The following is a 27,458-nucleotide window of genomic DNA, read 5'->3' as shown; positions in this document are numbered from 1 at the left end:
TTGGCAGATTGGCATATCTTTAATATATTAAACAAAACATATCTGCTAGAAACATTCTATTCATATAAAAATGCAAAAAAGACCCCTTTAAAGACATTTCTTTGGCATATTTCCCTCCCCTCCCCCCGGATATTGCAGGAAGCTCTGTTGATATGTCATTGGCTTGTAAACACACAAAGTGTAATTAAGAATACAAAGCTTTTTCTCTAATACTGTCACAATGCAGCAAGCAATAGAACCACGGGGCATCAGCCAGGCTGGGGAGAGGCTGCAGGAGCTGCAGGAAGGGTTTGAACTGTGTTAAATCCCAGGGACAATGAAATATTTAAACTTTTAACCGGGCAGAGAAGCCGAGGCAGGCAGGGAGTGGCAGGTTGAGCTCAGGGGTGCCCCAGCCCTGTGAGGTGAGTGGTTCCCAGGTGGGACCTATCCCCCCTAAGTGCTTTTTTCCTCCCCTGGCTAGTGGCCCTGCCAGCCCCACGACCCCTCGGAGGTAGCTATGTCATTAAACTCATTTGCAGGCGGGGGAAACTGAGGCAGGGGAGGCTGGAAAGGGCAGGGGAGGCACCAGGCTCCCACCTTCCTCCTCTGCAGCCTGGCTGGTTTACCTGTGTGCTGGGGAAAAAGGGGAAATTTGTTTTCCAATGGGAACAATAAGTGCTTATCCAGGTTCCAGCCCTTTGACCGTCCGAGGAAGGTGCCCAATTCCTTGGCATCGTTCTCTTGTGTTCCCAGGAATGCTCCCTGCTCCCCAGAACGGCCTCTGCCTTCCTAAGAGCAAGCCTAGGTATTTTCTGGGCTTGAAGCCTGGATTAAGGACACAGAGCTGCTCTGGGCCTCTCCCACCTCTTGGTTCTTTGGTGCTTTGGCACAGAGGGTCAGTCCTGGCAGCAGCACAGGTCTGCCAGCCCACCCCACTGCATGGCTTGAGCCTCTGAGGACTTGGGAGCATTTTCTGGCTGTGGTTTTAGTGTCTGGAGCCTTTCCAGGCCCTTATTTTAGTGTCTGGCATTAAAGCAGTGCAGACAATCACCTCACCTTGGAGCTGAGGCTCCTCTTACCTTGTGCTTGGCTTTGCAATATGGCTTTGGCACGGCGCAGCCCCCAGGGCTGGCACAGCAGGAACGTTCCAGAGGCAGCAGCTGCTCTCCAGAAGCAGTGTGCTCATCCTGGGGCTGCGTGCCTGCACGTGAAGGGCACTTGGAGTGGTCCCTCGGCGGGAATATTGCAGTCGTTGGCACCCGGGGCCGGGAGCGGGGCCCTGGCGTCACCTACGGCTCTGTCTATACATATATACATTCAATAATATAGCTTTGAAAAATAGACATTTCCTCTGTAGAATATAAAATAGCATTTTAGGATCAATCTCAAGTGACATGCAGGAGCGATTAAAGCACGGCTGCAATTCCTGCACCGCTGCTGGAAAAGCTCGGGGCGATGGGTGGGCCCGGGGTCGTGCTGTGCCCCCCGGCTGTGCCGCCCATCCCTGCTAGTGCACGAGGAAAACGGGAAAACGCCGTCCGTCCGTCCGTCCGTCCTTCCCCACCTTCACACGGTGGTTTCGCTCTTCCACAGGCCGGTCTTCATGCCGGCCACGCTGTCAGCGCTGGCCAGGTTGATGTCGTACTTGCTGCCCTTGAGGCCGCCGTTGTGGCTGCCCACGTTGAGGGGGTACGAGCGCCGCTTCGCCTCCCTCTCAGCTCCACCCGGCCGCAGGTTGTCCCGGCTGCCGCTCCTCCGGCGAGCCTCGCTGATGTCGGCCATCCTCCTCCCTCCATCGCTGCCCTCCGAGGGGCTGGGCAGCGCATCCCCGTCCTGCGGCATCCCCATCCTGGCCGGGCTGGTCCTGCCGCTGGGGTAGCTCTCGGAGTGGCTGTTGTGGAGGCTGCCGCTCTCGCTGGACGGGTGCTCCGAGGGGCCCCGCAGCATTTTCAAGCGGTGATGCTTCCCGTCGCGGCACGGCTTCGTCCTGCCCCGGTGGCTCCTGCGGCCGTGCGCGTTGCTGCTGGGCCTGACGGGCTTCCCATCGGCAGCGTCCGGCTCCGGGCAGGGCGGCGGCCGCGATTCCGCCTGGCTCTGGGCTACCTGCAGGTTGGTGAGCTTGCAGCGGCCTCCGGCAGAGCCGGCGCTGCTGGGTGAGGAGGATGAGGAGGCTCCGGAGCGAGCGGCCTCCGGCTCGCAGCCGATGAAGACCTGCGAGCCATCCTCCGGCCCCAGCCCGGGGTGCACGTAGGCCTGCATGGGCAGCGCGTTGCGGTACGAGGGGCAGCACGAGAACCAGGAGCTGAGCACGTCCCGGCGGCGCAAGCAGTGATGGATGAAGATGAAGAGCCCCAGCGCCACGGCGGTGACGCCGTAGAGGCAGCTGAAGACGATGCTCAGGTACCAGCGCTGGGACACGGCCATGGCGCCGAACGTCCACAGGGCCACGTACAGGGCGTGGGTGGCCACCAGAGCCCAGAACTGCACCCGCAGGGAGTACACACCGTCCCCCTCAGGGCAGGGAGGCCCCGAGTTCAGCGTCACCGAGATGGAGCCAGAGTCTGTCAGGAGGTCACCGGCGGCTCCCAATCGCGGCGGGGGCTCCAGCGGCTCCGGGATGTCCTTCTGGTGCGAGGGGCGGCACTGGAGGCTGAGCCCGGCACAGAGGAAATAAATCCAGGTGACGAGCAGGATGAAGGCCACGGGGACGTAGAAGGCTCCCAGGCTGGGCCGCCACACCAGCCAGCAGCTGTGAGGGAGGAGAGGGGCTCTGAGGGGCCTGGAGCTGCTCAGAGGGCACCTCTGCCCTCATGGCAGGGCTCTCATAAGCTCGCGAGCTATCCAGCCAAAGATGAGGTAAGTCGTAACAAGGTAAGTCGTAACAAGGTAAGTGTACTGCAAGGTGCACTTAGGCTACCAAGATGTAGCTTAAAAAAAAAGCATTCAGCTTACACCTGAAAGATGTCTGCTAATACCAGATGGTCTCGATGCCAGATTCCCAGTGCCACCAGTTCCCTGCCCCAGCAGAGAGAGCCACCTGCTGGGGAGGGAGGAAGGGTTGAGCAGGGACACACTTACTAGGGGTTGTTGTCGTGGTAGTTTTGGATGTTGACAGCTGCTGTGATCCCACAGATGATGAGGGGGATCCCGCCGGCGATCAGGTAGAACCTGCGGGGAGGGGAAATGTCACTGCACACCTGGAGAGCACGGCATGGCCTCGTCCAGGGCAGCAAATCCCACCCCAGCCCCTTGAGCCTCTGAGGGCCTGATGGGGACTTTATCAATAAACTTATTTTGAAGTTGATGATGAACTTTCATTCCCAGAAGGAGGTGAGGCTTTCTGTTCCGGAGCGGATGTAATTTGTTATTGGGATCAGGCTGATTAAGAAGGAAGTTTTGATTGTGCTGGGGGTATTTTTGAGGTCGTTGGATAGAAGAGGGAAGAGGATGGAGGTGCAGAGGGTTGCTGGAGGTGGGGGCAGGGAGTCCATACCGCAGCATGGGTCTGGGGGCTGCCTGGGACGCGTCCCTGTCCGGCTGCTGCGGCGCCTTCCAGCTCAGCTCCTTGTAGAGCACTCGCGCCTTCACCGCCATCCAGAGCAGCGTGGAGAGCGACGAGTAGTGCAAGATGATGCCGACCTGCGGGAGGAGGCGGCGGTTGGCGCGGGGACGCCGCAGCGCCACGGTGCCCGGTGCCCGCGCAGGGCTGGGCGCTGCCCGGTACCCACGGCCTGGCACACGGCCCGGTAGCCGGTGAGGGTGATGCCTCCCGCGAAGACGGCGGCCGTCATGGCGATGTGGAAGCACAGGTTCAGCAGCATGTGCCAGCCCTTCCGCGGGATGAGGATGGTGCTGCAAGAGCGAGAGCACAGAGGGCACACCTGTGAGATCCGACCTGTCCTGAGCGAGCCACAAATGCTGCACCTGGGGGAGGCACCAGCAGCCTGCAGGGGATGTGCAGATAGGTGCACGCACACAGGTAAAGGAGCAGGACCCAGGGCCACTTGCAGAGCGGCACATTCTCTGAAAATGTGCTCCCTCACTGTCCTGAGAACCCCTGTCCTAAAGGGCCGTGTCACTGCATGGCCATGCCCACACACCTTCTCCTGGCTTGGGGAGAAGCACCTGGGGAGCTGGGGCACCTGGGGAGCTTCTCCTGCTGCCCACAGAGACCCCCAGCCCAGCGCCCAGAGCAGCAGCACAGGCACCAAACACTCCCTCACCCGTGGTGGACGATGTAGGTGATGATGGTGGTGAAGAGGCAGAGCAGCAGCACGGCCGTGCAGGTGTACATGGCCGGGTGCAGCACCTCCACAGCTCCTTGTGCCTCGCTGGGGAAGCCACTGAGCTCCTGCACAGCACAGCACAGCCCGTCAGAGCCCACAGAGCAGCCCTGTGCCCCTGACACCCCCACAATCACCCTCCCTCCTCCCCCTGGTGCTGTGCCCACACCTACCATGAGCACGGCCACGTTGCTGAGGTGCCGGCAGTGCAGGGAGGTGACGTTGGGCTCACGGGCAGCCAGCTGGCACCCCTCAGCACTCCAGCCCCCCATGCCCCCCAGCACCTCGAAGTTCCAGTAGGCAGCCACGGGGTCCGTGCCCTCCCCGGGGTGTCGCAGGGACACGGCCACCGGCTCGGACAGGTTCCCCACTCCACAGCCATCTGCAGCCACAGAAAACCAGCTCAGCAGGACAAGTGACACCCCTCCACCTGCACCCCAGAGGGGCTGGGCACAGGGGACATCCCACACATTGCCACCTCCCCATGAGGACCCCAGGGACGGCTCAGCACCATCACAAAGCTCCAGGGAGCCCCACGGGGCACCCCAAACAGCAGCACAATGCCCCAGGAGCCCCACGGGGCACCCCCAGCCCCCCACCATGCCGCCCTTACAGGTCCCGGCGTAGATGACCGGCGTGGCCACGCTGCGGCGTTTGCCATCGTCGGCCAGGCGCGAGGAGTTGCCGGTGCTGCAGAAGAGTTTCCCGTTTCGGAACACCAGCAGCTGGAGCTTGCAGTCGGCCCCGCGTGTGGCTGGGGTGCGGCTGGAGAACAGGGTGGGCGGCAGCTGGATGGAGGCCAGGGCGATGCTGTTCTGCGGGTGCAGGCACTGGTGAGCACCCCGAGCCCCCCAACCCCAGCCCCTCGACCTCCCTGATTCAAAAAGAAGCTTTAACTGTGTTTGTGATTGTGCTGGGGGTGTTTCTGAGGTTTAGGACTAGTGAGAGGTCCATTGCTTTCGCTTGGATTTGCACCAAAATGAGTGGCTCCTAAGACCATTGGATTACTATTATCCTTTGAAAGTGAGGAGACTGAGGTTTTATACTCAGATACAAGAGTTAGCAGTTCTGGCTGGGTTTACCTCTCCTCAGCAGGTAAGAAGGGTTTAACTTCTATTTTTAGAGTCAAGGTCGAATGTTTTGGTTAAAACTATACTTGCACATGGGGATGCTGGAGATTAGTTTGGGTTTAAGGATTAGAAGCATCGCGGGGATTATGTGGAGGGCTATGAGGAGATGTTCTGGTGTGGAGGAGTTTTGGATTGATGTGATGTGGGATGGGAGGGTACCTACAAGCACAGCCCCTGACCCCAAGCCCCCAAGCCCATCCCCTCGACCCCAGCCCCCAGCCCCAGCCCCCCAAGCCCATTCCTTGATGTGGAAGCTGCTCAGGGACATGTCTGTTTGGGGGTGGTTATGGAGTGATGATGACAGTTGATTATTGTTTTTGATACTAAGAAATATAGAGGAAGGCTAATTGAAAGTGATTGATGACAAGTGATTTGGAAAACGTAGGGATATACGGTCTAACGATTTGAGAAAAAAAAATTTTGTCAAAAATTTCGTTCCCGTACCTTGATGTGGAAGCTGCTCAGGGAGATGTTGGGGCGCCCCGTGGTGCAGCGCAGCCGGAGCTGCTGGTCAGGGGTGGGCTCTGCCCCCCGCTCGGCCTGGGGGGGCCGTCCTGGGGGGCTGGGGGTCCCATCCCACCGCTGGAAGGCCACGCAGCTCAGCCCCACGTAGCTCTCGGGCTTCACCACGTACGCCTCGAAGGCGATGTTGCGAGAGTTCTGCCAGCACCACGGAGAGATCGTCAGCCCTGGCATGGGCACAGAGCCCCTGGCATGGCCAGAGACCCCACCCAGCCCCCTGTGCTCCCCCTCACCACTGCCATGTGCTGGGAGTTGCTGCCCAGCGTGTGCGCCGCGATCCTCTCCAGGGAGCGCACGATGCTGGTGCAGGCCTTCTCCTCCTTCTGGGACATCCACAGGATGTGGTCGTCCACCAGCATGATGTTGCTGGCCATCTCCACGATCACTTCTGTCAGCTGGGGACAGCAAGCAGCTCTGCAAAGAGCTACCGCCGTCCCCCGAGGAAACACCCCAATTCACGCTTTTCTGCCCCAAAACCACCGGGCTGCACTGGGGCAGGCAGGGGACACCCGCAGTGCTCCTTACCTGCTTGATTTGATCCACATAACCAATAAACTTCTCGATCATCTGGGCCACGTAGAGGACGTCAACCATGTCTGAGAAGTTGGCCGCCTCGGCCGTGTAGACGCGGAGCTGGTGAGCCAGGGTCAGGGCGTTGGAGGCGTTGATGGGCATCTGCAGGGTGGCACGGCCACGGTGTGTCACTGGGGGCTCACTGGGGGCTCACAGCCGAGCCCCCGGGCCCCCCACTCACCAGCACGAAGGTGTAGAGCACGCGGGTGATGTCGTTGGTGTAGAGGCAGTGGGAGTAGTCGCCGTCCTCCCAGCGCCCGGTGCGGTCGCAGCGCCGCCACGCCTGCTTCTCGCCCGCCGCGCCCGCGCCCGCCGGCCCCGCGGCGAACGGGTGCTGCAGGCAGGGCTGGAAGGCCGTGATCCCCGCCAGGGTGCGGGGCCACCTGCAGTGGGCACCACACGGTGACCCCGGGGCAGCCCTGCCCCGAGCCTGCTCCCCCCGTGCTGCCCCTGTGCCCCAGTGTGATGTAATGCCCCGTTGCAGTCATCCTGGTTCTTTGCCCAGGTGTGCCAATACCCTCTCCCTTCCCCTCCCTTGCTTAGAGCTGTCTGTCAATCTTGGCATTCCAGCAAGGGCCTCGAGTGATTGGCAAAGTTCAAAAGATGCCTCTCAGCCCTGGGGACATTGGGCCGTCTGGTGTCTCTTTCTCGGCTGTTTTTATGGCCTGGAAAAGCTCGGGATGGCCTTGGGCAGCCCGCGCTCCAAAGGGTGAAAAGAGTCTTCAGGTTTTTTCTTGGTCTTCAGTGTTTATTAGTTTTTTATCTACAAGATTTTCTCTCGGCCCGACAGAGGTCCGCACAGCAGCCAGCCATGAGCACACTGAGAGCCCCCGGGGCGGTCACTTATCTTTATACCCAAAACTACGTATAAGATATTTACCTATTTTCCCCAATACCTTTTACCCTTATTGACCAGTGCACTTTTAGTAAGAATCAATCCCAAAGTGCCACCACCACCACAGAAGATGGAGGCCAAGAAGAAGAAGAAGGACAGGACACGCCCCAATTCCTCCATCTTACTTCTCCAGACCCCCTTGTACCGAAATTCTAAACCCTGTGTTTTACACTCCAATTAACCCATCCCTTCACCATTTATCCCAGTGAGATCCTCCCATCCTCATACAGGTGTCGTCTCCCGTGCAGGATCAAAGTGCAGCCACCAGACACTTCTGGCAACATTCCAGGACCTCCGAGCCCCCCAAAGGTGGTCTCGGTGACTCGGCACATCAGTCCTGAGGTGCTGAGATCCCACAATCTGGGTGTCATTTGTCCCCTGAGACTTCCCCCTACCTTACCTGGTTGGTGGGATCCCTATCCCTTCCCTCCCCTCTCCCTGGGGTTAAAACCCTTCCCTCTCCCTGGGGTTAAAAGACACAGCAACCACGCGGTTTTGTGCGAGGGAGAGGTTATTGGCACACCTGGGGAAAGAACCAGGACGACTGAAACAGGCCATTAACATCACACCGCAACACCACAGCACCCTCAGCGCTCCTGGGCTCTGGGGCTGCTGATGTGGTGCTCCCCCAAACCCCCCCCAGCCTCTCCATCCCCGTATCTTGCTCGGCTCCGGCAGCACCGGGGAAGCAGCGGGCAGTGGGGGGCACTGCTAATTGAATCCACATTGCGTGTGCCAATAATTTATATTCCGTAAGGGCCCCGCCGGGGTTGCGGCGGCCGCCCGGAGCCTTTCGTCTCGTGCCAGAGAAATTCCAACACCTCTGCTGCTGGAGCCAGGCTGCGCCGCCGGCACGGGAAGCCCTTCAAAAGCCGCCCCGTTAATCGCTACCAGACGCGCGGTCACCTGCGGCCAGCGGGGCCCCGCACGCACCGCTCACCCTCCGTGTGTCCCCCCTGCCGCCACACCTGGGCCACCCAGGGCCTCACCTGAAGTCCCCGCGGTTGTTGGTGACCCTCTCGGCAGGGCAGTAGGATGCAGAGGTCTCCAGCACCACGATCTCCACCTTCTTGCTGACGTTGCCCTGCGAGGTGGACACGGCGCATTCCCACTCGCCGTTGGCGGAGACGTGGATGTTGGAGAGGATGAGCTCGCTGCGGGCACAGGAGAGGGGCTGGCACGGTGATCCCCCAGGCTTGGGGATGGGAACACAGGCCATGGAGCACCAAAGGTGCCCACCCACAGCACTCTGTACCTGACCCCAGCTGGGGGCTCTGTGCAAATCCCAAACAGGACAGGACTGCTGGGAATGTGCCTTGAGCTGTTTGATTTTCCAGCATCAGGCTCATTCCATGGTTATGACAATGGGAAGGTGCCACCAGCTCACATCCCGGGCAGCAGACCGAGAACTTAATGTTACAACTCACTTTATAAGTTTTTTGACCAATCACACCAAGCAAAAGCACATTGACAGTAGTTCTATCCAACCCCTATAAGCACACATGATTAAAACAAGGCTTGCTTATGTCAAATACAATCCCTGCTTGTAAGCCTTAAAACACAAGGCACAGAGCTCCATTATTAAGCTTCAACCTTCCTAATATCTTGCTAGATAAACTTTTCTGTATCTTAGAGAGTTATTCTAGATAAGGGTTAATATACAGATTACTGTTTTACTTGTCCTTGCTTTTCTACAGTAAATAATTATTATTTACTATAATTCTTTTAAATAATTTTTCTGCTGACCTGTCTGATGGCTGCTGCTTAGCTCTAATCATAGTTCTGCTGTGTCTGAGGCCTGCCTTCTGCAGCTTTCCCCAAACCCTCTGATTTTGTGGATTCCCACAGGTACCCACACACCCGTGACTCCCGCGGTCATCTCCATTCCCATATCATCGCTATCTCAATCCCGATTCCATCTCCATCCCAAAGCAAGGGAACAGTGGCAATCCCGGCCCCACCGCTGACCTGGTGATGAAGGTGCAATCATGGATGAGACTCTCCTCCACGATGACACCCGTCTGCTCGTCCTCCCGCACGGGCTGCCGGTTGTGGAACCAGCGGATCTGCGTGCTGTTGTCCAGGTAGGTGGCCGTGCACTGGAAGGGCAGCCGGTCGCCCTGGAACACCACCTGGCGCAGCGACGGGATCAGCTGGTGCGTGTGCAGCTCCGGGGCTCCCGCTGCGGGGGACACAGGTGAGCCCGCGCCGCCGCCGCCGCCGCCGTCCCCCGCCCCGGCCCCGGCTCACCGCAGCGGAGCTGCCCGTCCCGTGCCCCTCGCAGCGCCACGCCGCGCAGCTGCCCGGGGAAGGCGCACGCCGTGCGCTCCGACAGCTGCGCCGGCCGCTCGCGGGCCCAGCGCAGCACCCAGCGCAGGTTGCAGTCGCACGTCAGGTACTCGGTGGCGAAGTCCCTGCAAGGGGATGGTGGCACTGAGAGCCTCGGCAGGGTGGCAAAGTCCAGGCGAGGCGTGGTGGCACTGCAGGGCTGGGGGACCCGCCCACCCAGGATGGTGGCACTGCAGGGCCTGAGACCCTCAGGAGGGTGGCAAAGCAAGGGGATGCTGTCATTGCAGGGCTGGGGCACCTATGGGCCCTGAGACCCTTGGCAAGGTGGCAAAGTCCCTGCAAGGGATGGTGGCACTGCAGGGCTGGGGGACCCACCCACCCAGGATGGTGGCACTGCAGGGCCTGAAACCCTTGGCAGGGTGGCAAGCAAGGGGATGGTGTCACTGCAGGGCCTGACACACTCGGCAGGGTGGCACAGTCCCTGCAAGGGATGGTGTCACTGCAAGGCCTGAGACCCTCAGGAGGGTGGCAAAGCAAGGGGATGGTGGCACTGAAGGGATGGGGCACCCATGGGCCCTGAGACCCTTGGCAAGGTGGCAAAGTCCCTACAAGTCATGGTGTCACCGCAGGGCAGGGGCAACCACCAGCCCTGAGACTCTTGGCAAGGTGGCAAAGTCCCTGCAAGGGATGGTGGCACTGCAGGGCTGGGGGACCCACCCACCCAGGATGGTGTCACTGCAGGGCCTGAAACCCTTGGCAGGGTGGCAAAGCAAGGGGATGGTGTCACTGCAGGGCAGGGGTAACCATGGGACATCTGCCAGCCCTGAGACCCTTGGTAAGGTGGCAAAGCCCCTGCAAGGGATGGTGTCACTGAGACCCTCGGCAGGGTGGCACAGTCCTTGCAAGGGATGGTGGCACTGCAGGGCCTGAGACCCTTGGCAAGGTGGCAAGCAAGGGGATGGTGGTGAAGCAAGGGGATGGTGGCACTGCAGGGTAGGGCAACCACTGGCTCTGAGACGCTCAGGAGGGTGGCACAGTCCCTGCAAGGGATGGTGGCACTGCAGGGCCTGAGACCCTCAGGAGGGGTCACTGCAGGGATGGTGTCACTGCAGGGGTGGGGCACCCACAGGCCCTGAGACCCTCAGAAGAGTGGCAAAGCAAGGGGATGGTGGCACCCACCGGCCCTGAGACCCTCAGCAGGGACCCCCTCTCCCCAGGCACTGAAATCCCAGGGCACCAACTCACACAACTTTCAGCGAGGGGAGCTCGTCAAAAACACCGGGCGGGAGGCTGGAGAAGATGTTTCCAGACATGTTCCTGTGAAATGGGAGAGAAAGATGGCATGGAGGTGGCCAGGGGGCTGCTGCTGGGAGAGGGGACAGCTGTGGGGACACCAGGGACACCCCCTGGCTCTCAGGAGATGTGACAGGGCTGGCCAGGATGTCCCCAGGGAGCCACTTACAGCCGGAGGAGGTTGTGGAGGCCCTGGAAGACGCTGGCACTGAGGCAGCCGATGCGGTTGTTGGAGAGGTCCCTGCCGGGAGAGCGGAGGGGCCATCAGGGCTGGGGGTGCCCCACTGTCCCCGCTGTTGTCCCCAGGGCCAGCCCCAGCACTTACAGCCGCTTCAGCTCGGGGAGGCCGAGGAAGGCGCCGGGCTGCACCGTGCTGATCAGGTTGTTCTTCAGGTCCCTGGGGGAGACAGGCACGGTTCTGGGGGTGTTTTGGGGAGCCCCATCCCCAGGTGACACAGCTCTGAGAGCATGAGCACACCCGTGCCACCCCCACCCAATCCCCTCCATTGTTGGGGAAGATGGAACAGGAAAGCCTGATAAATATGATTGCCTGGCAAAAGATTTTGAGAATATAGAAATTATAAGTGAGATTGAAATGAAAGCAAGCTTTGAGATCCCTCAGTTACTGAACAACTGGAAAACAATGGTGTGGCTGGCTGGAGGTGATCCCCTTTGGATGGAACAACACCCTCTGCTTGCAGACAGCTCCAAGGCTCAGAGCAGACCCTACAGCTTGGCAGAAGGGGCACAAAGAGGAGTTTTTAGGGTTTAAAATGTACCACAGGATGGGAATGTAATGATTCTTATAGGCTGTATGGAAATGCTGTAGGATTTGTATCTTGTACTGGATTGGTTAGTGAGAATGAGAATATTCAACACAGAAGATTTATTGTATTGTAAGGGGAAATTCACTCTCTTACCCTCTCACCCTCTCTCCCCCTCTCCTCTCGGGCCTGCTCTGAGCTGTGCCTGGCAGCTCCCAGCAGGGCCCTTTGCAATAAACCCCAAATTCCATGACCTGGCTGCAGAGATCTCTCATCTCCACCCATCCCCACCATCCTACCCCCGATGCTCCCACACTCCACGGTGCTGCCCATCCCCTGCGAGGCCTTCGAGCAGCTTTCCATCCCATTTCTCTCTCGTTATCCCTCCGAGAGATGCAGGGAAGGGGCATCCCGAGGGGATGCCAGCCCATGGGTGCCCTGTGGGTGTGGCTGCTGGCACCAGCCCCACACTGCTTCCTCCCGCCGGCTTATCTCCCCTGTGCGCGATAAGAGCGCAGCCCCTGACAGCTCCTTCGAGCAATTAGCCTGATTACAGGCGCACATCTAATCAGGGGTTCGCCTGGCAGCACTGGTGGCATCATGGGCAGCACTGGTGGCATCGGCCGCTCTGGGCACCCCCTGGCACCCGCGGCAGCTTCTGCTGAGCACCGGGGATGTCCGGGAGAGGAAATGGGACCCGTGTGGAGCCGTGTTGATTTATTGCTCCTCGCTGGGTCTCTGCAGCTCTGGGGACACCCCGTGAGGCACAGCCCCCAAGCGGGATGGGGAGCCGGGGTGCGAGGGGCAGACACGAGAGGGGCCCCTCGGCCGGAGGAGACGCAGCCGGGGCACCCCGGCCCTCTCGGCTGATGCCAGAGCCCTGCCCAGCACGGCCGCCGCTCCCGGACAGACAGACAGACAGACAGACAGCCGCCCTGGGCAGGCAGGTGCGCACAGGTGAGCGCTGGTGCTGAAGGAACAGCTCCGCTCTCGCCTGCACCGCCACCTGCACCCGCAGGAGTGTCCTTGCCGCAAACCGCGTCCTGCAAATCCCATCCTGCAATTCCCATCCTGCAATCCTGCAAACCCCCAACTCACAAACCCCCATCCTGCAATCCTGCAAACCCCCATCCTGCAATTCCCATCCTGCAAACCCCCATCCTGCAAACCTCCATCCTGCAAACTCCATCCTGCAAACCCCCAACTCACAAACCTCCTTCCTGCAAACCTCTATCCTGCAATTCCCATCCTGCAAACTCCATCCTGCAAACCTCCATCACACAAACCCCCATCCTGCAAATCCCCATCCTGCAATTCCTATCCTGCAAACCCCATCCTACAAACCCCCATCCTGCAATTCCCATCCTGCAATTCCCATCCTGCAATTCCCATCCTGCAAATCCCCATCCTGCAAACTCCATCCTGCAAACCCCGTCCTTCAAACCCTCATCCTGCAAACCCCATCCTGCAAAATCCCCATCACACAAACCCCATCCTGCAATTCCCATCCTGCAAATCCCCATCCTGAAAACCTCCATCCTGCAATTCCCATCCTGCAATTCCCATCCTGCAAACTCCATCCTGCAAACACCCAACTCACAAACCTCCATCCTTCAAACCCTCATCCTGCAATTCCCATCCTGCAAAATCCCCATCACACAAACCCCTATCCTGCAATTCCCATCCTGCAAACCCTGTCCCGCAAACCCCCATCCTGTAAATCCCAAATCCCCGTCCTACAAACCCCATCCTTCAAACCCCCACCCGCAAACCCCCGTCCTGCAAACCCTGCCCTGCAAACCCCATCCTAGAAACCCCCGTCCTGCAAACCCCGTCCTGCAAACCCCCATCACACAAACCCCATCACACAAACCCCATCCTGCAAACCCCCGGCCACCGTCCAGCCGGGTTTCCCACCCCCAGAGCCCCCCCAGCACACCCTGCCAGCCAGAACACATCTCCAGTGACAAACCTGGCTCGGCTTTGGGGGGTCTGGGGGCTGCAGGACCCCCCCAGCCGGGGATGGGACACACAGGGCACCGTGCTGGGCCCCAGGGTTCGCAGCCAGGCTGGCCTTCCTCCCTTCCTCACCCCGGCACTTCCTCCCGCGGGCCGGCCCTGCTGCTGCTGCTGATTTCCGATAAAGCTCCGCTTTTCCCCGCTCTGCGCGTTTGCTTTTGCATTTCCTGCGGTCCCGAGCCCCCTCCTCCCCCAGGCAGAGGCAGGAGAGCCAGCAGCAGCAGCAGCTCGGTGTCACTTTTGCAAGGGGACCCCAATCACCACGAGGGCACAGAGACCCCACGGCAGCAAACCCCGTCCCCAAGGATCCAAACCATCCAAAATCACTGCCTGGAGTGAGCCCACGACTCCCTGTGTGCCCACTGCAGCCCAGCACGGACAGACAGACGGACAGAGCCCATCCTTGTCCCCGCTGTCACCCACCGAGCCCCCCGGCACCCCCCCGGGGCCGTTCCCAAGCGGGGCTCTCTCTGCTAATGAGCCGCCGCATACCGTCCCCGCTCGGACTCATTAATCTCATTAGGCCGCTACAAATCACCGCGGATGCCAAGCCGGGGGGAGGCGGTGGGTTGGGGGCACCCCTGACACGCAGGGAATGGGGTTCTCCCCGCTCTGCTGCGAGCCCAAAGCCCCCGCGGTGGGTGCCAGGGTGGGCAGAGGCCTTGCCAGCTTTAGGATGGGGGGCGAGGGGCGCTGCAGCCCCCAAGGCGGGCTCCCCACGGGGCACGGCCCCGGAGCGACCCCACGAGAGCAATTATGGCTCCTGTCGGGGGCAATCAGGCGCGGCGGGGCTGGGGGAGCGCTGCCCGCCCGGCCCGGGCCCCTCTGACCCCGCGTGGGCAGGGGGTGACCTGGGGCAGCTGCTCTGCCGGCACAGGGAGAGCTTTAGGGGCACCCTGGGCTCACGGGGGGCGCAGAGCCCTGCTCCTCCCTGGGGCACCTGAGACCCCCCAGGACATGGAGACCCTTAGGGGGACCCCAGACTCACAGGGGGTGCAGAGCCCTGCTCCTACCTGGGGCAGCCGAGACCCTCCAGGACATGGAGACCCTTAGGGGGACCCCAACCCTGCTCCTCTCTGGAGCAGCTGAGACCCTCCAGCACACAGAGACCCTTAGGGGGACCCCAGCCCTGTTCCTCTCCAGATGTCCCCCCCTGGCTGCTCCTTCCCATGTCCTATGAGGGTGCAGTGCCTGGGGCAGCTGAGACCCTCCAGGACATGGAGACCTTTAGGGGGACCCCAGACTCACAGGGGGTGCAGAGCCCTGCTCCTCCCTGGGGGTTTGTAGGATGGGAGTTTGTGGAAAGAGGACTCTTGTTGGTGAAGCTGAGACCCTCCAGGACATGGAGGCCTTAGGGGGACCCTGGGCTCATGGGGGTGCAGAGCCCTGCTCCTCCCTGGGGCACCTGAGACCCCCCAGGACATGGAGACCCTTAGGGGGACCCCAGACTCATGGGGGTGCAGAGCAGCCGAGACCCTCCAGGACATGGAGAGTTTTAGGGGCACCCCAGACTCATGGGGGTGCAGAGCCCTGCTCCTCCCTGGGGCAGCTGAGATCCTCCAGGACATGGAGAGACCCTTAGGGGGACCCCAGACTCACAGGGGGTGCAGGGCCCTGCTCCTCCCTCTCCTCTCTGGGGCAGCTGAGACCTTCCAGGACATGGAGACCCTTAGGGAGACCCCAGATTCTCGGGGGTGCAGAGCAGCTGAGACCCTTCAGGACATGGAGAGACCTTTAGGGGACCCCAGACTCACAAGGGGTGCAGGGCCCTGCTCCTCCCTGGGGCAGCCGAGACCCCCCAGGACACGGAGACCTTTAGGGGGTGCAGAGCTACGTGCCTCTGCTCTGTGGGATGGTGTCCCCAAGGTGCTGCCTCTCCTGTGGGGGTTTCCACGGAGCCCACAGAGCTCAGGAATGTGTGGGACCCTCTCAGGGCCGCGGCAGCGGGGAACAAAACGCCCTCAGTGCCGGTGCCCGCGCCTGCATACCTACAGATCAAACCCATCTGGGGGCCATAAATCTCCGCTCCTCGCAGCTCCCTCCATAGAGATGCCTTTCATGGAGAGATAAGAAAGTTGACTTTGTTCGGGGGGACAATGTCGCTTTTCATACCCCGCCACGCCCGGCGGTGCCAGGGGCAAATTCTGCACTGCAGGGCTGCTCCTGCTGCAGCACATCGGGGGCAGAGTGTGAGTGAGGGCGCTGCCACCCACCCTGGAAGCCCCCCCGGTGCCCCCCAGCCCCACTCACAGCTTCTCCAGAGCCCGCAGGCCGAAGAAGGAGCCGTTCTCCAGCACCGTGATCTTGTTGTTGCTCAGCAGCCTGTGGGAAGAGCAGAGGGAGAGGGGCAGCGCTGTCACCTCACGTGCCACAGCCCCCAGCAGTGCCCAGGGGCTGGCAGGAGCGAGGACAGACAGACAGACACCCATGGCGGTGCCACTGTGGTGGCCACGGAGGTGTCCCCTGCACGGCCAGGTGGGAGCAGGGAATGCAGGAGCTGGGCTGGGATGCTCTGTGTGCTCCTCATGACATGGACACACGGACTGACTGCCATGGAGCAGACAGACTGACTGCCATGGACACACGGACTGACTGCCATGGACACACAGACTGACTGCCATGGACACACGGACTGACTGCCATGGACACACAGACTGACTGCCATGGACACACGGACTGCCATGGACACACGGACTGACTGCCATGGACACACAGACTGACTGGCATGGAGCAGACAGACTGACTGCCATGGACACACAGACTGACTGCCATGGACACACAGACTGACTGCCATGGACACACAGACTGCCATGGACACATGGACTGACTGCCATGGAGCAGACAGACTGCCATGGACACACAGACTGACTGCCATGGACACACAGACTGACTGCCATGGACACACGGACTGCCATGGACATACGGACTGCCATGGACACACGGACTGACTGCCATGGACACACAGACTGACTGCCATGGACACACAGACTGACTGCCATGGACACACGGACTGACTGCCATGGACACACAGACTGACTGCCATGGACACACGGACTGACTGCCATGGACACACGGACTGACTGCCATGGACACACGGACTGACTGCCATGGACACACTGACTGCCATGGACACACAGACTGACTGCCATAGGATCCCCCTGCTGCCTCTCGGGGCATCACCTTGGTGCCAGGAGTTCCTGGGGCAGGAGGTGACCCCCACCCCAGCCCCAAGGAGCCCCCCAGCACTGAGATCTCACCCCAAACCAAACAGCTTTGCCCTCCCAAGGGCCCCTCGCGGGGTGACGGGAACGGACGGAGGGCACCGGCCCGCGGAGATGCAGCCAGGCGCTCATTAAAGCTCATTAGCCCAATTAGCAGAGCCAGAGCCGGCGCTCGGGGACCGGCGGAACTCCGTGCGGGCACCGGCGGAGGGAGCGGGGCCGGGAGGGCATCCTGGAGGCTGGGCCGGGGGAGCCGCTGCAGAAAGGGCTCATTGAGGGCGGCCCGGGGCTGTTGGCACACGGGCGGGCCCGGCTCAATGGGCGCCGTGTGCTCCGCCCGGGCCCTCCCGCGGGGCTCGGACCGGCACCGGCACCGGGATCGGGATCGGGATGGGGAGGGAGGGGAGGGAAGGGAAGGGAAGGGAAGGGAAGGGAAGGGAAGGGAAGGGAAGGGAAGGGAAGGGAAGGGCCGGGTCCAGCAGCGCTGCCCCCGCATCCCGCGCTCATTATCAGGAGCCGCCGCCGGGGCCCCGCACCGGCCGGCGGGGAGCGGAAACGTCCGGCGGCCCCGGCGGCTGCAAATTGCTTCCACACGCCACGGCCAGAGCCGTGCCCGGCCCTTCCTCCCCGCCGGGAGCGCTCTGTGCCGGGGCTCGGCTCGCCCCAGGGCAGGGGCAGCTTCCAGGGCTGTCCCTGCACGGCCCCCGCAGCCCCTGGCGCGCCCCGGCTCCCCACCGCGGCATCGGGGGGGGATTTGCTCAAGGCCGAGCTGTTCCCGGGGGCTCCGAGGGGTTTTTTTCATTCCAGGAGGTTTCACAACCGAGGGCACGGGCTGCGGCCGTGGGGGCAGAACCGGAACCCCGGGGAGGCTCGCTCAGACCCCCGGGACCATCTGCACCTCTGCCACAGCACCACAACTCCTGCTTTTAAAGATTTCCAGCAGGATTTGCAGCCCCTGGCATCTGCAGCCCAACACGGTGGCAGAACCGGAGCCCCGGACCCGCAGCCTTCATTTGAGCCCGGGGAGGCCCACTCAGACCCCCAGGACCATCTGCACCTCTGCCACAACACCACAAATCCTCCTTTTAAAGATTTCCAGCAGGATTTGCAGCCCCTGGCATCTCCAGCCCAACATGGGCCTGCATCCACGGCCATGGGGGCAGAACCGGAGCCCCGGACCCACAGACTTCAACCGAGCCCAGAGTGCTCGCTCAGACCCCCAGGACCATCTGCACCTCTGCCACAACACCACAACTCCCTCCTCAAAACATTTCCAGCAGGATTTGCAGCCCCTGCCATCTCCAGCCCAACCCGAGGCTGCAAATCCACCCCCGGAGCCCCTCCAGAGAAAGTCCCCCTGCCCAGCTCAGGGCACCCAGGAGCAGAAATCCTTGACTAAAAAAGGAGGCCTTGGCACAAAAATGCTCTGCTGACAGTGATGGTTTGCCCAAATTTTCCCCCTCACTGTAAAATTTTTCCTTTTTTCTTCCCTGTCCCACAGCAGCCATCTGGGTCGCACTCCCCAGTCACAAGCCACATCCTCCAGCACGGGTTTGTTTTGTTTTCTCCAGTTTCATGGAGATTATGTTCCAAATTGTTTTGTGTTTGGGTTTTTAAGGGATTTTTTGGTGGTGTTTTTTTTTTTTTTTTTTTTCCCCAGGAAGTTCTCATCAGGCTCCACAGCACTTTCCATTCCCACATGGCCACAGGCAGCAGAGCTGTGTGTGGGTCCTTGGCACTGTCCCCTTACAGGATATTAACTCAGAACCCCTAAAAATTAACTGAGAACCTCCAAAAAATTAACTGAGAACCCCCAAATACTGAGAACCTCCAATTATTAACTGAGAACCTCCAAAAATTAACCAAGAACCCCCAAATATTAACCGAGAACCCCTAAATATTAACTGAGAACCCCCCCAAATTAACTGAGAACTCCCAAATACTAACTGAGAACCCCCAAATATTAACTGACAACCCCCAAATATTAACTCAGAACACACAAAAATCAAGTGAGAACCTCCAAAAAATTAACTGACAACCCCCAAATACTAACTGAGAACCTCCAAATATTAACTGAGAACCCCCAAATATTAACTGAGAGCACCCAAAATTTAACTGAGAACCCCAAAATATTAACTCAGAACACACAAAAATCAACTGAGAACCTCCAAATATTAACCGAGAACCCCTAAATATTAACTGAGAACCCCGAAATATTAACTGAGAACTCCCAAAAATTAACTGTGAACCCCCAAATATTAACTCAGAACACACAAATATTAACTCAGAACACACAAAAATCAACTGAGAACCTCCAAATATTAACTGAGAACCTCCAAATATTAACCAAGAACCCTAAAAAATGAACTGAGAACCTCCAAATATTAACTGAGAACCCCGAAAAATGAACTGAGAACCTCCAAAAATCAACTGAGACCCCCCAAAACACAATGGGGTCACTGTGCCCACAACCCCAGGAGCATCCTCCCACCACGGGGATGCAGGCTTGGACACACCTGAAACATCAATAAATGCAAAATGCACAAACTCTTGAGGACACGGTTAATGGTGAGCACGGATTAATGGCCGGACTCGATGATTTTAGAGGTCTTTTCCAACCTAAGTGGTTCTACAATTCTAAACAAAAATGATCCTGGCTTCCTGAGTTCTAACATGGCTCTGATGTTCCCCTATCCGGGGGGGGGGCTTGGACAGATCCCTTCTCTTCTTTTTCTCCTCTTTTTTTTCATCTCAAAAAGAGAGGAGCCAAAAACGAGGAAAAAAAAAAAAAAACAACAAAACCAACCAAAAAAACCCCACCAAGATTGTTTTTTCAAGCGTGCTGGAATCCACTTGGATAAATAACCGCTCCAGAAACCGGGCTGCTGAAACAATAAACTTCCTCTGGACCCAGCCAAAAAAGGACTCGGGGAGGCGGACGCACGGACGGACGGACGGACGGACGGACGGGGGTTCCCAGGGCGGGGGGCCGCGCTGGGGGCGGGCAGGACCCGGCCCGGCCCCGCTCTCCCGGCCCGGTAATTGAGAGCAGATGCCCGGGGCGGCAGGCACGGAGCGGGCTGAGCCCCCGGCGCGGCTCCGCTGCTCCGCTCCGGGCCTTGGGAAGGGAACAGAGGGGCCCCGGGGCTGCCGAGAGCTGCGGGAGGGTCCACCGGGGAGGGAGGAGCCGGGGGGGGACAAGCAGCAACCTAAGGGGACCCCATGGAATCCTAGGGGGGCTCTGAGGCGTCCCAGAGGGGGCCTCAACATCCTGGGGGAACCACAGTGCAGCAAGGAGCCCAAAGCACCCAGAGGGGACCCCAGAGCACCCAGAGGGGACCCCAGAGCATCCCAGGGGGGCTTTGCAGCATCCCAGAGGGGCCCTCAACATCCTGGGGAAACCACAGTCCAACAAGGAGCCCACAGCACCCAGAGGGAGCCTTGAATCCCAGAGGGGACCCCACAGCATCTCAGAAGGAACCTTGCATTCCAAAGGGAACCTTGCATCCCAGAGGGGCCCTCAACATCCCGGGGGAACCCACAGCACCCAGAGGGGACCCCAGAGCATCCCAGAGGGTCTCAACATCCTGGGGGAACCCACAGTCCAACAAGGAGCCCACAGCCCCCAGAGGGAACCTTGGATCCCAGAGAGGGGACCCCAGAGCACCTCAGAGGGAATTTGCACTCCAGAGGGGACCCCACAGCCCCCAAGAAGGAGCCTTGCATCCCAAAGGGGACCCCAGAGCATCCCAGAGAGGATCCCACAGCCCCCAGGAAGGAGCCTTGCATCCCAGAGGGAACCTTGGATCCCAGAGGGGACCCCACAGCCCCCAAGGGGACCCCACAGCCCCCAAGGGGGACCCCACAGCATCTCAGAAGGAACCTTGCATTCCAAAGGGGACCCCACAGCATTCCAAAGGGAACCTTACATCCCAGAGGGGGCCTCAGCATCTCAAAGGGAACCCACATTGCAGCAAGGAGCCCACAGCACCCAGAGGGGACCCCAGAGCATCCCAGAGGGGGTCTCAACATCCAGGGGGAACCACAGTCCAGCAAGGAGCCCACAGCCCCGAGAAGGATCCCAAAAGGGACCCCAGAGCATCCCAAACGGGCCCTCAACATCCCGGGGGGAACCCACATTGCAGCAAGGACCCCACAGCATCCCAGAGGGGACCCCACAGCCCCCAAGAAGGAACGTTGCATCTTAAAGTGGACCCCAGAGCATGCCAGAAGGAGCCTTGCATCCCAGAGGGGCCCCCAGAGCATCCCAGAGGGGCCCTCAACATCTCAAAGGGAACCCACATTCCAGCAAGGAGCCCACAGCACCCAGAAGGAGCCCACAGCATCCCAGAGGGGACCCCACAGAATCTCAGAGGGGACCCCAGAGCATCCCAGAGGGAACCTTGGATCCCAGAGGGGACCCCACAGCCCCCAAGAAGGAGCCTTGCATCCCAAAGGGAACCCCAGAGCATCCCAGAAGGGACCCCAGAGAGGACCTTGTATCCCAACAGGGACCCCAGAGCATCCCAGAGAGGATACCACAGTCCCCAGGAAGGAGCCTTGGATCCCAAAAGGGACCCCAGAGCATCCCAGAGGGAGCCTTGCATCCCAGAGGGGACCCCAGAGCACCCCAAAGGGAACCCCAGAGCACCCCAGAGGGAACTTTGCACCCCAGAGGGGACCCCACAGGCCCCAGAGGGGACCCCGCACCTTCCCACCCTGCGGGGCTGCAGAAGCCCAGCCCGGGGTGGTCCTGCCCTCCCTCCGTGCCCTGTTTGGGTGCTCGGGGGCTCTTCCCCTCCCCGCGCCGTGCCCGGGCGTTCCCTGCAGCCTCGCCTCACTCCGGCCTATTTCGGATGGTGACAATTATTGTTCCAAGCCTCGGCTTTTGTTAGCGCAGGAAAAAGGAGCCCCGGAGAGAGGGGCAGAGCCTGCCGAGCCGGCACCGCGACCCGCAGCCCCTGCAAAACCCAAACCCGACGGAGCTGCAGCCCCAAGGAACAACAAATAAAGAGCTGAAGAGGCTTTGAGAAGGAAACCATGTGCAGGGCCCGGGATGGAGCAGCCTCGGAGCAGGGAGTTCAAGTAGAACTGGAAATTGGTCATAAGTCAAAGCCCTCTATTCCCTGCAGACAATCTGTAATTTCGGCGCAATCAAGCTGTGCACATAAATGAGGCCAGGGCTGGGATTCCACATCTGGAAGAGCTTTGGGCTCCCGCCCGTGTGACAGCGGGGCTGGCCCGGCCCTCCTCGGGGCGGTGGCGTTTTTTCCATGGGGCGACCAGCACGGGCTCATTTGGAGGATTAAACCCCGATAATCCCGGTCTGCAGCACCCCCGCACCTCCCAGGCACGGCCCAGAGGTGCCAAATGCCCCCGGGGCTGCCAACGCAGCCGGGCGACAAAGCAGCGAGGCTGGCACCCCTCCTTCCTCCCTGCGGGGAGCTGGGCACAGCCTGGGTGTCAAACGGGTGTAAAATGGGGTGGGTGATGGAGAGTACACACAGGGAAACCTCTGCTGGGGATGTGTGAGCATCACCCCCTCCCCAGAGCCAGGGGAACCTTGCGTTCCAGAGGGGACCCCAGAGCCCCAAAGGGAACCCCACAGCCCCAAAGGGAACCCCACAGCCCCCAGAGGGGACACCACAGCACCCCAGAGGGGACACCACAGCATCACACAGGGGACCCCACAGCATCCCAGAAGGGACCCCACAGCCCCCAGAGGAGATCCCAGAGCCCCAAAGGGAACCTTGCACCCCAGAGGGAACCCCACAGCATCACACAGGGGACACCACAGCGCCCCAGAGGGAACCCCAGAGCCCCAAAGGGAGCCCCACAGCACCCCAGAGGGGACACCACAGCGCCCCAGAAGGAGCCTTGCACCCCAAAAGGGACCCCACAGCATCCCAGAGGAGATCCCAGAGCCCCAAAGGGAACCTTGCATCCCAGAGGGAACCCCACAGCATCACACAGGGGAATTTTGCACCCCAGAGGGGACCCCACAGCATCCCAGAGGGAACCTTGCACCCCACAGGGGACCCCACAGCATCCCAGAGGGGAATTTTGCATCCCAGAGGGTAATTTTGCACCCCAGAGGGGACCCCACAGCATCCCAGAGGGGATCCCACAGCATCACACAGGGGAATTTTGCACCCCAGAGGGGACCCCACAGCATCCCAGAGGGGAATTTTGCACCCCAGAGGGAACCTTGCACCCCACAGGGGACCCCACAGCCTTCCCTGCAGGTCCCTATGAGGGCAGAGGAGCCGCAGCTCAGCTCGCAGCCATCCCTGGGACACCCAGGCCATGCTGAGCCCAGGGCAGGTCCCTGGGGGCACAGGGATCGCCCACCCCCTGTCCCTGGTGCCCCTGCCCTGCCCTGCCCCTCCCCAATGCAGCAGCTGCGGCACAGGCTGGTAATTAAAGATAAATAAAGGGAGAATGCGGGAAAAGCCAAATGGGAGGCAGCACCAGGGGAGCCCCAGGGTGACAGAGCTCCTGCAGCCACCCAGGCCTCTCTGGCTGTCTGTCTGTCTGTCCCCAGCACGGACAGCTGGACACGGGCAGGGCCAGCATCCCAGCCTCCCCCGTGCCGAGCGCTCCTGGCTGCAGGCTGGGCCGGATGGGAGCTGCAGCTCGGCTCCGCTTTGAAGTGACGCTGCCACAAACACATTTCCTGCAGGGGGGACAACGGCAGCGCTGAGGGCCCTGGGGACAGAGGGGACAGAGGGGACAGAGGGGACAGAGGGGACAGAGGGGACCCTGGGGACAGAGGGGACAGAGGGGACAGAGGGGGCCTGGAACCCTGGGGGACAGAGGGGACCCTGGGGACAGAGGGGACCCTGGGGACAGAGGGGACAAAGGCAATCCTGAACCCTGAGGGACAGAGGGGATTTGGAACCCTGGGGACATAGAGAGGACCTGAGCACCCTGGGACAGAGGGGGACCTGGAACCCTGGGGACAGAGGGGACAGAGGGGACCCTGGGGACAGAGGGGACCTGGAATCCTGGGGACAGAGGGGACAAGTGGGATCTGAAAACCCTGAGGACAGAGGGGACAAAGGGGATCTGAGAATCCTGGGGGACAGAGGGGATTTGGAACCCTGGGGGCAGAGAGAACCTGGAGCCCTGGGGACAGAGGGGGACCTCAGCATCCTGGGACATAGAGAGGACCTGAGCGCCCTGGGGGACAGAGGGGGACCTGGAATCCTGGGGACAGAGGGGACAAAGGGGATCTGAGAACCCTGGGGACAGAGGGGACCCTGGGGACAGAGGGGACAAAGGGGATCTGAGAATCCTGGGGGACAGAGGGGACCCTGAACCCTGGGGACAGAGGGGACAGAGGGGACAAAGGGGATCTGAGAACCCTGGGGCACAGAGGGGATTTGGAACCCTGGGGGCAGGGAGAACCTGGAGCCCTGGGGACAAAGGGGATTTGGAGCCCTGGGGACAGAGGGGGACCTCAGCATCCTGGGACATAGAGAGGACCTGAGCACCCTGGGGGACAGAGGGGACCTGGAACTCCAGGGGATAGAGGGGACCTGGCACAGACAGGACCTGGAACTCTGGGGACAGAGGGGACAAAGGGGACCCTGAACCCTGGGGACAGAGGGGACCCTGAGCCCTAGGGACAGAGGGGATCTGAGCACCCTGGGGACAGAGGGGATCTGAGCACCCTGGGGACAGAGAGGACTCGAGCACCCCGGGGACAGAGGGGACCTGGCACAAACAGGACCTGGCACCCTGGAGGACACGTAGGAGCCCTGTTCACAGCCAGCTCATCCCCAAAATTCAAGATTTGTGTCACTGCCACCAACACATTTCCTGAAGCAGGGACAACGGCACTGCTGAGCACCCTGGGGACAGAGGGGACCTGGAGCCTTGGGGACAGACGGGACCTGGCACAGACAGGACCTGGCACCCTGGAGCACACGTAGGACCCCTGCTCACGCCCAGCTCACCCTCAGAATTCCGGATTTGCCCGTCCCCAGCAGGATGTCCCCCAGGCACGTGCAGCCCCTGCCACATGCCTGGGCCCCTCCACTCCCTGCCCGCACCCCAGTGGCTCCAGGAGACGCTCCCAACGTCGGAGCCTCTGGTTTTGATTGTCGCATCTGGAAAGGGTTTGGAATAAATCATGTTTACTGCACGAGAGCAGAGCCAGGGTCACCGCATATTTGTAGGTTTCTGCCTACGCCTGTAGGTTTCGTGTCACGTTTTAGTGGGATCGTGTAATGCCCTAATGCCTCTGCACGGTCATCCCAGCCCCTCCGAGGCAGCCAGCAGAGCTCAGCACAGCCCCCTGCACCGCTGGGAACAGCTGGGAGCAGCGATGTGGCAGGGGAGGATTTCCCCAAACCAAACTGACAAAGGATTGAATGTCCCCATGAGCGTTTGTGAGGGGCTGGCACACAAGGGAAGGGCCCCAAGAGGAAAAACACAAAGAGCAAAGCTCACAAATGGGATGGAGAGCCCGGTGTGTCCCACCACGGGAAGAACAAGACACCCACCAGCGCTGCTGTTCTGGGACAATTTCTGCTTTTGGTGTGGCTGCTGTGCTCAGGCCCTGCTCATGGCACCGTCTGTGGCTCTGGTGCCTTCACAGCCACACTCCAGTGGGGACAGTGGCGCCACTGGGGTCACTTTCAGCGCCACCATCACCCCAAAGCAGCGAGCAGCACCCAAAAAACCACAGCAATGCCAACACAGCCCGTGGGTTCGGGCATGTGAGGCACCCCCAGACCCAATGCTGTCCCAGCCCCAGGCTGGAGGGCAAGGCTGCAGCACAGCCTGGGGAAAAGCCACGCTCCCCCCAGCTGCAGAGCCGCCAGCCCAGCCTCCAATCCAGATTTTAATTCAAACATCTCCTCTGGAGTTATAAATAAACCCTGCAGCGAGCAGCACACGGCTGCCAGCTCCGGCACGGAGAGAGAGAGAGAGGAGCCTTTGGGGATGGAGCGGCAAAGCCAGAGCCATTTACCGCTCCCGATGGCCTCGCAGGAAATATTTCCAGGGACTTTCAAACAAAAACATGTTCCCCAGCACGCAGAACGCTGCGGAGGGAGAAGGAGCGCGTTTCCTGCGTTTCCAGCTCAGCAGCGCAGAGCCGCGACACCCCTTTATCGCGATTTAAACCGCGCAGCGCAGAGCGACCCTTTATCGCGATTAAACCACGCCACGCAGCACCAGGCGACCCTTCCGCGGGTGCACCGAGAGGAAAAAGGGAATTTTTGCCCGAGTCCCCGCAGCATCCGCCGGGCACGGAGAGGGCACAGCGCCAGCCACGCGTGGGCTCTGCTCTTATCCCGCTCGGGGTGCCCCGGGGCAGCGGGAGATGCCCAGGGAGATGCCCGGGGACAGAGGGGGATGCCCGGGGCAAAGGGGACGCCCGGGAGAGATGCCCAGGGGAGATGCCGGGGATAGGGGGGATGCCCGAGGGAGATGCCCAGGGAGGTGCCCGGGGGAGGTGCCCGGGGCACAGGGGATGCCCGGCCGCTGCCGCTCGCGGTACTCACAGCGTGACGGTGCCCTCGGGCAGCAGTTGCGGCTCGGGCGGCGCGGGCAGCCCCGCTCCGCTGCAGACCACCCTCCTGCGGGCCGCTCCGGGGCCGCCGCCCGCCTTGGCCCGCTCGGCCGCGCACTTACAGCCCAGGCTGAGAGCGGGGCAGCTCCGAGCGCCGGCCCCGGGGCCGCTCAGCGCCGCCGCCAGCAGCACCAACGCCGCCGCCCTCCGCATGGCCCCGGCCCCGGGCCACGGCTCCGGGCTCCGGCTCCGCGCCCGCCGCCGCCGCCCCGATCCCCGGGGCGGCTCCGGCGGCGCCGCCTCCCCCGCTCGCTCTCCGCGCTCCGCCGCCGGCCCTGGCGCCTCCCCCGGCCCGCCCCGGCCCGCCCCGGCCCCGCCGACGGCACCGAGCCGGAGCCCCGTGGGGTCCCGCAGGACCGGCAGTGGCGATGCCCCGGTACCAGCTGAGCCCGGTGTGGGTCAGAGCCCCGTAGGGTCCCGCAGGACCGGCAGTGGCGATGCCCCGGTCCCAGCCCAGCCCGGTGTGGCTCAGAGCCCCGTGGAGTCCCGCAGGACCGGCAGTGGCGATGCCCCGGTCCCACGGAGCGCTCCCGGTGCTCCCAGCCCGCGCCCAGCGTGGCTCAGAGCCCGCAGGGTCCCTGTGACATCCCGGCTGTGACAAGCGCAGCGTGGAGGGAACGGCTGGGCAGGCACCGGAGCGGGGATGTGGCACGGGATGATTTCCCCAAACACAAACTGACAGAAAACTGGAAGTCCCCACGAGTGTTTGAGAGGGGCTGACACACAAGGAAGGGCCCTGAGAGCAAAGCTCACGAGTGGGATGGAGAGCCCGGTGTCACCTGCCTGAGGCCCTCCAGCGTTCCCCACCCAGGAGCTCTTTTTGTGAGTTTTTTGGGAGTTCTGTGCCGTCCCGCAGCTTTCACAGTTCACTCCGTGGTCACGCTGCCCTGTCCCCTCCCAGCTT

General features: G+C 61.1%; 1 protein-coding gene across 1 annotated transcript; it reads right to left on the bottom strand.

Moving 5' to 3' along the window:
- ADGRA2 (adhesion G protein-coupled receptor A2) lies at positions 1-26,707 on the bottom strand. The gene is made up of 19 exons (XM_058042500.1): positions 26,487-26,707; positions 16,001-16,072; positions 11,293-11,364; positions 11,137-11,208; positions 10,920-10,991; positions 9,636-9,799; positions 9,354-9,567; positions 8,375-8,539; positions 6,672-6,873; positions 6,443-6,592; positions 6,151-6,312; positions 5,840-6,055; positions 4,879-5,080; positions 4,439-4,647; positions 4,206-4,333; positions 3,711-3,834; positions 3,476-3,621; positions 3,061-3,150; positions 1-2,731 (listed from the first exon to the last, which is right to left on the bottom strand). Exons 1-19 carry the CDS (start codon positions 26,705-26,707, stop codon positions 1,549-1,551), a joined length of 3,864 nt encoding a protein of 1,287 aa, XP_057898483.1. The 3' UTR covers positions 1-1,548.
- Between the last annotated feature and the right edge of the window lie 751 nt (positions 26,708-27,458).

The sequence above is a fragment of the Melospiza georgiana genome, chromosome 31 (genome assembly GCF_028018845.1).
Source record: "Melospiza georgiana isolate bMelGeo1 chromosome 31, bMelGeo1.pri, whole genome shotgun sequence".
In the NCBI taxonomy this organism is placed as follows: domain Eukaryota; kingdom Metazoa; phylum Chordata; class Aves; order Passeriformes; family Passerellidae; genus Melospiza; species Melospiza georgiana.
The sequence above is the reverse complement of the archived record's forward strand: the minus strand, read 5'-3'. Positions and strand labels throughout refer to the sequence as shown.